Here is a 12,676-nt window from a genome sequence, read left to right on the forward strand (position 1 = left end):
TCTTGCTGGGTTCAGCTGCTTTATCAGATGATGAGGGTGTGTGTCTGATTGTGCCTGTATGCCTGTATTTGTGTGTGTGTGTGTGTGTGTGTGTGTGTGTGTGTGTGTGTGTGTGTGTGTGTGTGTGTATTACAGTGATAGTAAGCCATCATCAAATTTTAGCAATAACAGAAAACAAAGTCCTTAATGGCACTAATTTGATGTAATTTAAAAGAGATGACAACTTTTCGATACACTGCTTTTTGTATTTAAGGTTAACCCCTGCCATTCAGTCGCAGGGATGATTTATACAGAAAAAACAGAAATTTAGAGTCACCAGTTAACTTAGCGAACATGTCTTTGGAAGGAAGCCGGAGTACCTGCAGAGAACCCAGGTACACATTGGGAGAACATGCAATCTACCACAAATGTCACTGTGAGGTAACAGTGTGAACCACTGCCCCACTGTGCTGCCCATCTCTGAAATCACAAGTTTCAAACCAGCCCATTCTCCATTCCCTGTTGAACTCAGTATGTGGATGTATAAGAGAAAAAATCATCCAAGGTATAAAACTACAAGGTCCTGTTCAATCAAAATTATCCAAAAAACGATGATTTGAACTATCAAAAAAATTCTATGTTGTTGTCATTTGATTGATTTCAATTAGCTTTTTATTGTTGTAGCTGGTTTGAGGCAAAATTCTTTGTTTTACTTATTAATGGTTAACAGCCCATATGCAAGCTTTGTTCACTGCTCCTTGCTTAGAATCATTAATACAGAGGGGATAAGACTGAAAAAGACCTCGGTGTGGAAGAGAAAAAGAGAGTGACAGAACAAGGTTGAATATTTCGTTGACATTTAGAAACCAAGCGACTGTTATCTGAGGACTATTAAGTCTTAAGGATTGATTGACAATAATTTGAGCCTGCTAGGGTAACAAGTGGAATCCGCATGACTGATAGGATATAACTGGGGACCCAAGACTCCCTTTTCCTTTCCACTGGACACTCTTAACAGTCCAAACGCAACTTGAGATATGAGAATGCAGTTGGAGTTGATTTAATTGTTAAGCTCTTGGACGATAGCCAAAAGTTTATAGAAAAACACTTGTTCCACTTCTTTTTCAGTTTCCCCAAGCATGCCCAAACTAAACAGAACAAAAACCCCCCAGACTACAACCACAGACCAGAACCCAAAATCTTGAACCCACCCTATAGATGCTGCATTCATATGCAGATATATATGTTTATAAAGATTATCTACTTTCTGGCAAGACTGTATTCCACTCTCCAAAACTGTAGGGGTGCCAAATCTAAAAAATAGCAAGTCTTTCATGATGTCTCTTTATACAACTTTGAAATATATCTGCCGAGAAAGGGGGTAACAGAAAGTGCAACTGAGCTGCATAATTTGAAACACGTGTACACAACAAATCTAAAGTCAGGATATTTAAACATCTTACACATCAATTTTGACATTCCCTTTTAAATATGAATAGCGTTTTTTCCCCCCTTCCAGTTCCAACGAAACAGGCCATCTGAATGATAACTTCCCCTTTAGGTTAGAAGTAGAGGAATCAAAATGATTGAAGATGTTAAAACACATATTTGTCAAAGCTGTCCCTAAGGCTAGGACAAACTCAAACAGGCAGAGGAATCCAAATCAAAAGGCAAAGGCCAGGGGACAGGGGGCTAAAGAGCAAATGTTTAGGTGGGCTGTGACTTCAACATGCAGAAAGTGCATGCTAACACGAGTGTGAGTGCTAACATGCCAGTGAGTAATGTGAGCAGTATATGAACTGAGAGTGTGTTTTGGTTCAGCAGTCTCTCTGACATGCATACCATCCTGCTGATTCACTGATGACTGCTGCACAAAAACCCGCATCCCGCTTAACTTTTTCCCTGTGATCCCTTAAACTGCCTCACCTGTGCTTTTCTCTTTGAACATACGTGTGGTCGTGTTTTTAGTGCTGATCACTTACACCAGGAGACCGACACACAAACACTAAACTGACAAAGGTAGAAAACAAGGGGGGGGGGGGGGGGGGGGGGGGGGAATTTAAATGCTGCTGCTCTTGACTTTAGAGGGGATAAAGCGCAGGAAGTGGAGATGCTGAAATGAGAGTGTTTGTGTGTGTTTCCAGGTAATGATTTGCAGATTACACTAACTTCTTTTTCACAGGGTTTGGTGTAGACCTGTGTGAAGTGTCCTCACATAAATTTGATTTTGCAACATGGATTGAATGTTCCTTATTTGTCTTTTCATATATACTCACATATCTAAGAATAGTTTGGGAGAAAGAAAAATGCATTTAAATCTAGTTGCAATGTTTTTTAAGAATAATAAACACATTTTAAGGTACTTAAGAAACAGATGTTTTGTGACTTTTTTCAATAAGGTAAGGTGTTTAAGAAGGGTTGAAGAGTATACATACAAGAGCCATAAGAGCTTTATTGTGTCAAAACACAACTGTAATCTTTGTATTAGTTCCTTTTGGAATTAAAATGTGGCTTCTTTAATTCATCTGAATGATTTAAAAAGAAAACCTGCACTTACCTTTAAAAAACATTGTTTTAATGCATTAACACAATTTAAGAAAAAGTTGTAAAACCATAAATCTGAAATAATGACTTGGATAATAAATTGTAAAATGGCATGTCCTATGCATTGCATTAGGCAAACACCATCTGTAAAATGGTATTAGTCATTTCCTACATTACAATGTTAGAGCATTTTTAGAACAGCTGCAATGTTTCCAAGTAAAAACAAAACTGAAGTTATCAAAGTTTTTGCATTGGTGACTTTGTTAAATAATGTAAACCGTCTTCTTTCACTTGCATTCCAAGGGCTTTACAGTGTCAAAACAGCATCTTAAAGCCCTGATCAGAGCCAAGCAGTAGCAGTGCAGGCGGGCTGAGAGAAGGATTGAGAGTGAAGGGGGATGAAAGACAAGACAAGTCCGGTGTGGCAGGAGAGATGGATGCTCAGAGTGAGACGGAGGGACAGACACGCCTTATGCTCTTGTTAGCCGAGGCTTAACGTGGATTTCGCTGAGATTATTTCAAGCCTTTGGACAAAGATGCTGCAGCGAGGTGGAAGACAATTACGTCTGATGGACTGAGTTGTCCTGAAAGCCTGGAAAATTCCAACACAGCATTTTTTCTGATGTCTGTGTTGCTTGGCAACTGACTCAGCTACAATCCCTCCAAATCTAAGAAAAAACACTAATGTAGTGTTTGTGACTTTTTAAAATAGTCTCAAAGGAGTACAACTTCTATCAGACTGAAGTTATGAAGGATTTGAAACTGTAAATTCGTTTTAAACTAAAAAAGGATAGTGATGAGAAAAGTTAAAGGTCACATATTATGTAAAATTCACTTAACCATGTTTTTGAAACATTAATATTTTTCCCTAGTCTTATTATGAGAGATGAGCTCAAACAGGCCGTTTGGAGAGTTTCCCTTTGTGACATCACAAAGGGCAGTAACTCCTCCCCCAGCTGGGTGACACTCCCACAGCTAGGTGTTTGTTCTGCCCTCTGAGTCTGTCAGACAATTGGGAATGGTGCAAAAAGGGGCGTGGTCAGAAAAAGCTCACTCATGTCAGAATCTTCAGTAATGGTCCAGTGTCTTGCTATGACGATGTATCCAAGTATAATTTACATGACTTTTTTTTTATCACAGCAGCAACATCATCAACATCAGTACAGCAGCTTTAAGTAGCAATTCCCGCATCCTAAATGTATGAAGCCGTCTTTGACGGCACATTCCGTGTTTCCACGGCAACTGTCATGGTGGCCGCCACAACAAGACACGTCCCATTACAACATGTAAAATAATGGGTTTCTCTGGCTTTGATAACTGTTGGAAATACTTGTAATGTAATGTAAGTACTTATCTAAATTAATTAAAAATGGACTAAACCCATGTTATATATTTCTAAAATTCAATTATTGTACATTTAATTTTGAAGTGCTACTCCGTCATAAGTTCGAAATGACGTTTAAGCTAGGCTACATTTAAATGTATGCGTAGCTTGTGCTGGTACACAGCAGTACAGTACAACAGCCTCCGAGTCTGACATCGGAGCCGCATGGAAATGCTGAATTCTTTTCATTGTTCAACATGACAGTGATGTATGAAGAAGACGCCGTAAATCAATTGCACAATATTAAAGTAGGAGGCCAGTAAGAACCATGTAGGTAGTACTTTTAACAACAGGGACTTATAATTACCGTTCTGTACAGCCGTGCGTCTCAGTTTTCCCTCAGGGGAGAAGTTTGTTCAATAAAAGAGATAAATGTTTGGCTCGTAAAACAACAGGATGTCGAAAACCCCGGCGTACTCTGGTAGTATAGCTTTATTACACTGACAAAGTCGATTTGACATTACATAGTAACATGTACCTTCAGGATTTTTTTTCATGGACAACAAAATCATACATATAGACACAGAACAGACAGTGTTACGCACACACATCGTGGTGTAGGATCACAGCAGTCTCTGAGCATCATGTGGGGAGTGAGGTGAACATCTCGCAGCAATGATCACAAGCTAAATGAGCAACCACGTTGAACAGACCGTTTTTTTATAGCATGCTACAAATCCCACACAGACCCTACGATCCCTTCTCTGTATTTACAAAATGGCAGTGGTTCAAGGACTGATTAGGTGGCTTTGTTCATTGTTCATGGCACTATTCACTCACCGCTGGTCCTTCAATCGGACCAGATTTCAAAGACAAGGCTCATCATCGATACAAAAATATAGTACAGCAAATTTCTTGTCATAGCAAACATTCATACCTGTCCGTCAATGGCCCAGTCACATCAGCAGCCATTCAGATACAATAAAAAAAAACAACCTTAAAGCTGCTACAAGAAGCAAAGATAAAAGGGAAACTGACCACATCAGCGGTTTGCAAGTTTTAGCCCATTAGTGACAAATTATGTTGCATCACAGCGAAACACTTTAAGAAAGTCAGATGTCTTAATCTACTGTTTAAAGCCTCTTCTGGTTTCTATTCATTTCTTTACAACATTAAAATCCGACCCTTGATTTGCTTAAGTTATACTGATCATTACACATAAAGACATGCTGAGTAGAAAGCAAATGGTCACTTTTTTTAACCATAAATATTACCCCAATTCACAATATTAGCAGAGTATTCTAATAAAAACTAATTTTAGACAATCTGTAAAAAAAAAAAAAAAAAACTTACAACAAGGATACAGATCATATATCAAGATGAATTCAATCAAAATTATGAAGTGGATGATGCACGAAAAATCATCAATTCCTTATGCTAATATTAAAGATCCAGTAACAACGACTTTATGTGATTAGTTAATAGACTAGTTCAGAAATGTTTCATTTGAGCCGGTATGGATTTTTTGGGGCCGATACAGATATTGGGGAGAAAAAAAGAAATAATACAGATATATCGGCCGATATCTTTCTTAGATCATGATCAATCTGTTTAGACAGATAGATATAGATATTCACATGTATTGTGTTGATCTCTCAAATGCAGTTATCAAACACTTGTGGAAAAGATTTATAACGAAGAAAAGATGGTCACTAAACTGGAAAGTAACTGCGCATGTATGTGAGTCACCACTTAATGCTTGCTGTAATCCATATAGCGCCCTCTGCTGGTGACAGAGGACTGCTAGTGTAATACAATGATACTCAACTGAAGTGCTATCTGACTGGTAAATAAATCTCGTAATATCAGCACATACCTGCAATTAAATTAGCCCATACTGATAGTCACTTTACACGCTATTAGCCGATTAATCGGTCAAGCTCTACTTCATCCTTTAACTGATATTTGATCAAGTTACCTGGATTTCAGATACATAAAAATCTATGTAACTATCTTCATGTTTATCTGTTTATTATAAATCTCTTTTTAACCTTACTGCTTGTGTGATAAAAATAACGGAGCTTTAACTCTCTATAGGAGAGGCGGAAATCTGCTTTCATTGATGCAGAGAAAATGAACAGGTCCGAAATAAACCTTATGTGTTGTGTATTGATAAATCTATTATTGAACTGTAAATTACAAATTATTGGTCCATCTTTGCCAAAAACAAATGCTAGGTAGTAGCAACAATTTGTCTATTTGACTGTCAGTAAGTAAATAAAATCATCAAACTTCACTTTTCATTATAGTCTAATGTAATGTAGTACAGAGTTACATTTTGACTGAATAACCTCCTATCATTGATGATAAACCACTCAAGCAAGGCTGAGAAATGCGATTTTCATACACTGTAAAGAAATTACTCGAATCCTTAAAAAAAAAGAAACATGAAAGAAAAAAGACTTCAACTGCAATCTACGCTTTGAAAGAGTGATGAAAGACGAGATCACTTTAAATTTGTCTGGGATAAAAGGCTAAAATTTGCAGACACACTGGTATTCAATAGTTCTGCTTATGACTTGTCAACCAGCCATCAGAAAGAAAGAGTGAAATCCAGCTATCACTGATTAAAACACACTCTTTGATTTGAACCCAGACGAACACAGGAACAAACTCTCTGAGGTAAAAGATTAAACTTAAAAGTAGTCAATGAAATATTAATAGGACAACAACCTCTTTGAAGTGTTGGCTGATAGTTATTTCATTATTAAAATGAAGATCAACTTTTAGGTCTTTAATAAGCCAAAGGCCTTCTGGCTGCACACCCTAATGTCCTTTATGTAGGAGTTAATTTAAACATGTACAGAGATGCTCTGTGTCATATAAATGTAAAGGATACGAAACGAGAGACTGATCTGACAAACACTTAGCGATTCGTCGACTGACAGAAGAACCTCCAGGACATGTCTCTCATTTGTTCTCTTTTCTTCTCTCTAAGGAAACCTCAAAACTTTCAAGCGTGTGCATGTTGTCGAAGTGGGACACTTATGAAATGGCGGATTGAAAAAAGTAAAATAAAGGGCGCTTCTCGTACTTTTCACTCTGGGGATTTAACACAGGTGAGTCACGACTAAGCTCTTAGACTTTAAAAAAAAATAATAATCCAAGCCATTAAAAGCTAATTTATCCTACAACTAAAGCATCCAGTGAACTGCACACAGGCAGCAGGGTTTTTTTTTTTCCCACATCCCACCTTCCACCTACACCTTTTTTTTCAACTCACCCGAGGCGCTACAGTCTATGAAAAAGGCTTCATTTATCTCTCTGAGTGCAGGCGCAGGGCATGCGAGGGAGGCGTATAGTCTTGTTTTTGGCGTGTGGAGGTGGGACATTTTCTACATGGCCATTTGTCAAACATTCACATTACAGACGGATACCAGCCACATCCGGGTATCGAAGCACATGCCACCCAGAGGAGAGCAGACACCTGAATTCTCTCCCTGTGTGGGTACAGCAGTCAGTGAGATGGTTTTGGATTTATAGTTTTGTGCTTCTGTGACAGGGGGGCTTTGTCCGCTGGGAGGCTTCGAGGAGGAGTTCCTGTGCCTGTTTGATTGTTCTGTAGAGGAACAGGAAGGCTGACATCATGTCCTCGGGGTCGATGAAAGGTCAGAAATGTTGTCCAAAAAAAGTAATTGAAGTCGGTCCTATAGTTCAGGGAGGACCTTGTCTGTCTAAGGGCGATGATCTATGTACATTGAGTGATCAGTCAAAAGCTGCAAAAACTGTTTTTTTTTGTCCTCGGCATCCAGTGTCCAGTGTTTGGCAAGTACATACAGTAGTTCTTCATCACCTCACTGCTTCCTCCCACCGCTCCTGGTCTCAAACTATAAGTCTTCGTCCTCCTTCAGGTGCAGCACTCTCGCTCCACGCGGCAAAACAAGGCGGACTGTGTCGGCAGGGACGTGGAGGTGGAGAGATCGGACGAGGGGTACGGAGAGGAGGAAGCGGGGTCGTTAGTGGAGGAGGGGGAGGAGGCGAAGAGGGAGGGGTAAGGGCTCATCTTGTCGATGTTGACGTAGGTGGTGTTGAGCAGGACGTAGTGCTCCCCGCTGAAGCTGGAGAAGATGGAGGAGATGCGCGACACCAGCTTGGAGAAGGAGGGCCGACGCTCCGGCTTGGGGTGCCAGCACTCGATCATCACCGTGTAGCTGGAGGAGGGGGAGGAGGAGAGTGAAAGAGGAGATGCTTTATTGAGATGCATTTCAACACCTACATCCTAGAAATAAGTCATATACATAAACTTATTGGAGTCATAAAAGTGTTTTTTTTTTTTTAAAGATTGAGATTTCTTGTGCCTTTACTGTAGAGATAGGAGAGTGGATAGGGTCGGAAATCAGAGACAGAAGTAGTGTGGAATGATATACGGGAAAGGAGACACAGGTCGGACCTGAACCCGAGCCGCCCTCCAGGAGGACCACAGCCTCCGCACATGGGGCGCACTTTCTAATAGGCTTACAGTGCCCCATTAAAGTTCATTTTATCTGGAAATATGCCGTTTTTGTGAAGCCGCTTGACAATAACGTTAGATGCAAAAAAAGGTTAAATGGAACAAAAAATAGTTTGAATATGTCAATAATCCATTAAGCCGAGTAACAAAAAAGTCACCGTGAACTACTCAATTATTGGATAATTAAACCAATAAAAGCATTTTTATGTAAATACTTTTACTTTGTAGACCAGCTTCAGGACAATTTTGAAAGCATAATACCTTGTATCAAGGAGAATGACGCCTGTCTGTGAACTGTGTGACTTGGGTTAATATGTGCAGGCTCCATGCACTGTTCATGGTTTGCAGTCGCACAACCAATTTGAGACGCATCCAAAGAGTTACAGTTTGGAGACGACCTCTACAATCAGATTGTTATCTGCCTTCATGTGAAGATATCTGTTCATAGGAATTAATAAAAGACCTAGATCGACGTCTGTTGACAGCACATTGGTTGTGGTATTTCATTAAATTAAAGAGTTCTGCCCCCTTTATCCCTCTCTATATAACAACTGTCTTACAGCACACAACAAAGCCTGCCCAAAGGCTATAAGTTAGAAGTATTGGGACTACAAACAGAAAATCAAGATTACTTCCTTCAACAAAAATCTGGTCATTTCCTTCAGGTTCTTCATTTACACACAGAAACTTTTGGACAGACATTTAGACAATGACATATCTGGAACTGGATTTTACTTTTTTAGCAACATAGTCCCAACCAGAAGGTCCTCCAAATTGGGGCTCTGGTGGCATAGTGGTTAGTGCATGTACCCCATGTATGGAGGCTATAGTCCTCCAAGCAGACGGCCCAGGTTTGAATCCCACCTGTGGTTCCTTTCCCGTATGTCATAACCAGCTCTCTCTCTCTCTCCCTGATTTCCGACTATACCCACTGTCCTATCTCTCCAATAAAGGCACAAAAAAATTACAATTTTTAAATTATTCTGATTCCTGAAAATGTTACTTGTAGTTTCTATTAGGAAAAATGCCAAACAATAACTTTTTGTGTCTATTTCTTCTCTTTATTGCATTTATTTTAAAGAATGTGGGACTTTTTGATCCAGTAGATCTGCTAGGTGACACCTCCGCTATTCTGAAGCCTCCACTCTCCTCCAGCAGCACACCTCCAACCCCTCTCCACTCGCGTTCACACAAAGGAGTTCAGCACAAGTGGCGGACAAAATTGTCCATGGCTCCAGCTGTAACTGCCTGTGACCTGCAGTGTTGTGTTAGCCTCTCCTCTCATCCAATTTTTTTTCTCCCATAAAAGAATGAATCATCTACCAGGAACAATTGAACCTTGAAGACTGACTTTATGTTTTCAACTTTGTCAGAACGGCTTCAGTCTGAAATGCTATTTGTAGTTATTCCATCACAGTCAGCTATTATTCCCTCGCTACTGTCATGCATAAAAAATGAAAAGGTGAACAATGGCTTATTCTTCGCTTTGCCTTAAAGATAAGTTTGACTTTCACACCTACGATTAATCATTTTTATCATTTAGCAACACATCTCTGCAGCCTTTCAGAAGCTGACATCTCGGATATTTCTATTACAATTTCTTTTCTCAAACTTGGCACCCCTTAAAAATGAAGAAAATTGGCTCCATCACAACAAGCCTGAGCTATCTGCCAGCGTCTGCTATCACCAAAACATCCAGCCAGCAGTCACGAGTGAAGAATTGCCGGAATGTTTGCAGACGTGCATCACCTCCTGCCGTCTCTCTCTGTTTAATTTACAGCTTGGGAACTTCTGGGCCTCTGCCTCCCGCACCTGAACACTCCCACTCCCCGCTAATTTCCACACACACACACACACACACACACACACACACACACACACACACACACACACACACACACACACACACACACACACACACACACACACACACACACACACGGAACACCTCACCGGGTTATCTCACACTTGGTCTCGGTTTCGGGGGGGGGGGGGGGGGTCAGAGTTTTAATTGATAAGAATGATTCAGATTACAGCAGTGTTAAGTGAGTCAACATGTGTGTTAAAAAAACTCTATTGTGATGTGATGTGACTGTCTACATCAACAGGAGGCTAACACATATTCAATAAGTGGCTGTATTTAGCGAAGAGTGACCATATAGGACCATGGAGCTGGAGAAAAGCCGAAGGTTAGCAAACGCTCAGTTGTTAGCACAAATGCTAAATGTAGAGCTCAACAATGACCGCTCACTTTTTCCAGGGTACAAACAGTTTATCAAATAAACATGTAACAGAAACACATTCTTGAGACCAAAAACTCTTCAGGGAAATGCATACCGGGGATATAAATCAAGGGAGGAGAAGGGTTCTATTGTCATAGACTTGTACACAATTAGACTTTTTACCACCTGTGGAATCGCCCTCTGCTGGCCACTTAAAATACTGAAAGGTTGTAAACACTTCAGCATTGGCCTCACTTTTTAAAAACCAAGAGTAATTGTGTCATTGTAGCCTTCTTCACTCCAGGTAGTGCACGCATCTCATCAACAGAAAAGGGTTCCTTCTAAAGGTTGTGACTTAAGTTCAGTAGAGAGCTTCATGTTGGCCCTTAATGGACGGTTCAATAGACTTGATTCTCAACACCATGTTAATGTTCATGTGAGCCACTCCAAAGAACAACATCGACATAAACTGTTTTGGTAAAACTTAGAGCAGAAGCTACAGTACAACAGCAGTAAGGTCTTTGCAACAAAAAAAGACAAAAGGGACACTAAACCAGCGTTGGATCTCAGGTTACAACTTGCTTTGTGTTTTGTTGAAAAGCAGAAAAGTGACTTTCATTTTACCCACAGCCGCAACGAGACGTAACGCTGGATTTAAGTGACCAAATAGCTGCGAGTGTGTTTTAAAGTCTTACTGATGTAGATGATGGATGGATGAAAACAGGTTTTTTTATTTACGACTTCCATCGCTTACACGGCTCCCAATTTCTCCCTGCTGCTCTCCCCTGACTCCAGACTCTCCCTCTCCTTCTACATGATGGTTCTACAGTTAATCACTCACACTTAACTGAGCCTTGACATTTAACTAGAGGAGGGAAGTGACAGGTGAGTATGTGTATGTAGTATGTTTAAATGTCTGTTGGTGTGTGTACTCACAGTGCGTCAGGGCAGAACTCGGGCTGCAGCAGCCTCCTCCCCTGCAGGAGGAACACGGTGATGTCGAAGGAGTTCACATCAGAATAGGGCGGGGCTCCACGTGTCATCAGTTCCCATAGCAACACACCAAATGACCACTAAAGGAAAAACAATTCAATTAAAATACTTATCGAACTACCACTCTTTTTCCCGACACATTTTTCATGAGGTTTTAGTGACTGACTCCTCACCACGTCAGACTTGGGCGTGAACTTGTGTGTCTGCAGACTCTCCAGACCCATCCACTTGACGGGCAGCTTGACTCCGCTCTTGTTGTGGACGCTGTAATATTCTTTGTCATAAACGTCTCGAGCCAGGCCAAAGTCGGCCACCTTCACTATGTAGCTCTCATCCAGCCTGTCGGAGAAAAGGGAGGAAATCTTTTAATTTATTTTGCCCCCTTATTCACTAATTTATCTTTATGCCTCCAATCTCACTTTAGGACCAATAAAGCTTTCTCTCTGTATTATCGACCCAAACTTGATATAGATATGGAATGTGTTTACTTTAACTTACATGCAGTTCCTAGCAGCCAGGTCTCTATGGACGAACTTCTTGCTGGCCAGATACTCCATCCCTCTGGCCACCTGAAGCCCAAAGCCCATCAGGTCCTTCACTGTCGGGTTCTGTGGGAAGAAACAACCATCAGTTGTCTGAAATAAACGTTATTTTGGTTTTTGCAGCATTACCTTATCTATGCAGGATGTATTCAATGTCTAAAGTGAAATCACTGTTTTGCAAAGCATCATTTCAGCAATAATCATTTTCCACAAGTGCCTACAAGAGGATTTTTACTTATTACGTTATTTCACAGAGTATTTTTCAAATTCAAAACTCTGGGACTGTACAATGTCATTTAAGCACATACAGCCTTTACAAGATGTCTCAATGACTCATTGGAAACATACATGTCCCTCATCTCGGATGAAGTTGCGCAGGTCTCCATGCTTCATGTAGGGTAGAACCACCAGCGGAGAGCCCTCTGGAGGCAGACAGATTCCCAGCAGGGAGAGGACGTTTGGGTGGCTGAAGTCTTTCATGATGATCCCCTCCTTCAGGAACTGGGACACCTCCTCCAGATCTGTGATGCCTTTGTAGAAAAAAAATAAAGAAAAACATATT

At 40.5% G+C, this 12,676-nt stretch overlaps 1 protein-coding gene across 2 annotated transcripts in view; it reads right to left on the minus strand.

The window, feature by feature from the left end:
* Nucleotides 1–4,321: 4,321 nt before the first annotated feature.
* The window catches only part of met (MET proto-oncogene, receptor tyrosine kinase), a 75,678-nt gene continuing 67,323 nt past the window's right edge, over nucleotides 4,322–12,676 (minus strand). The window contains exons 17-22 of one of the 2 annotated variants that reach the window (XR_009672946.1): nucleotides 12,463–12,644; nucleotides 12,071–12,180; nucleotides 11,746–11,911; nucleotides 11,516–11,652; nucleotides 5,826–8,058; nucleotides 4,322–5,723 (exon numbers count right to left, since the gene is read on the minus strand). Coding sequence is in view for 1 of the 2 variants with exons in the window: in XM_061035975.1 (XP_060891958.1) it covers nucleotides 7,755–8,058; nucleotides 11,516–11,652; nucleotides 11,746–11,911; nucleotides 12,071–12,180; nucleotides 12,463–12,644 (899 nt within the window). In the remaining variant the exon portion in view is untranslated. Of the gene's footprint in view, nucleotides 8,059–11,515; nucleotides 11,653–11,745; nucleotides 11,912–12,070; nucleotides 12,181–12,462; nucleotides 12,645–12,676 lie in introns of both variants that reach the window. The other variant, XM_061035975.1, reaches the window with a different exon arrangement.

This window comes from Labrus mixtus, chromosome 4 (genome assembly GCF_963584025.1).
Source record: "Labrus mixtus chromosome 4, fLabMix1.1, whole genome shotgun sequence".
In the NCBI taxonomy this organism is placed as follows: domain Eukaryota; kingdom Metazoa; phylum Chordata; class Actinopteri; order Labriformes; family Labridae; genus Labrus; species Labrus mixtus.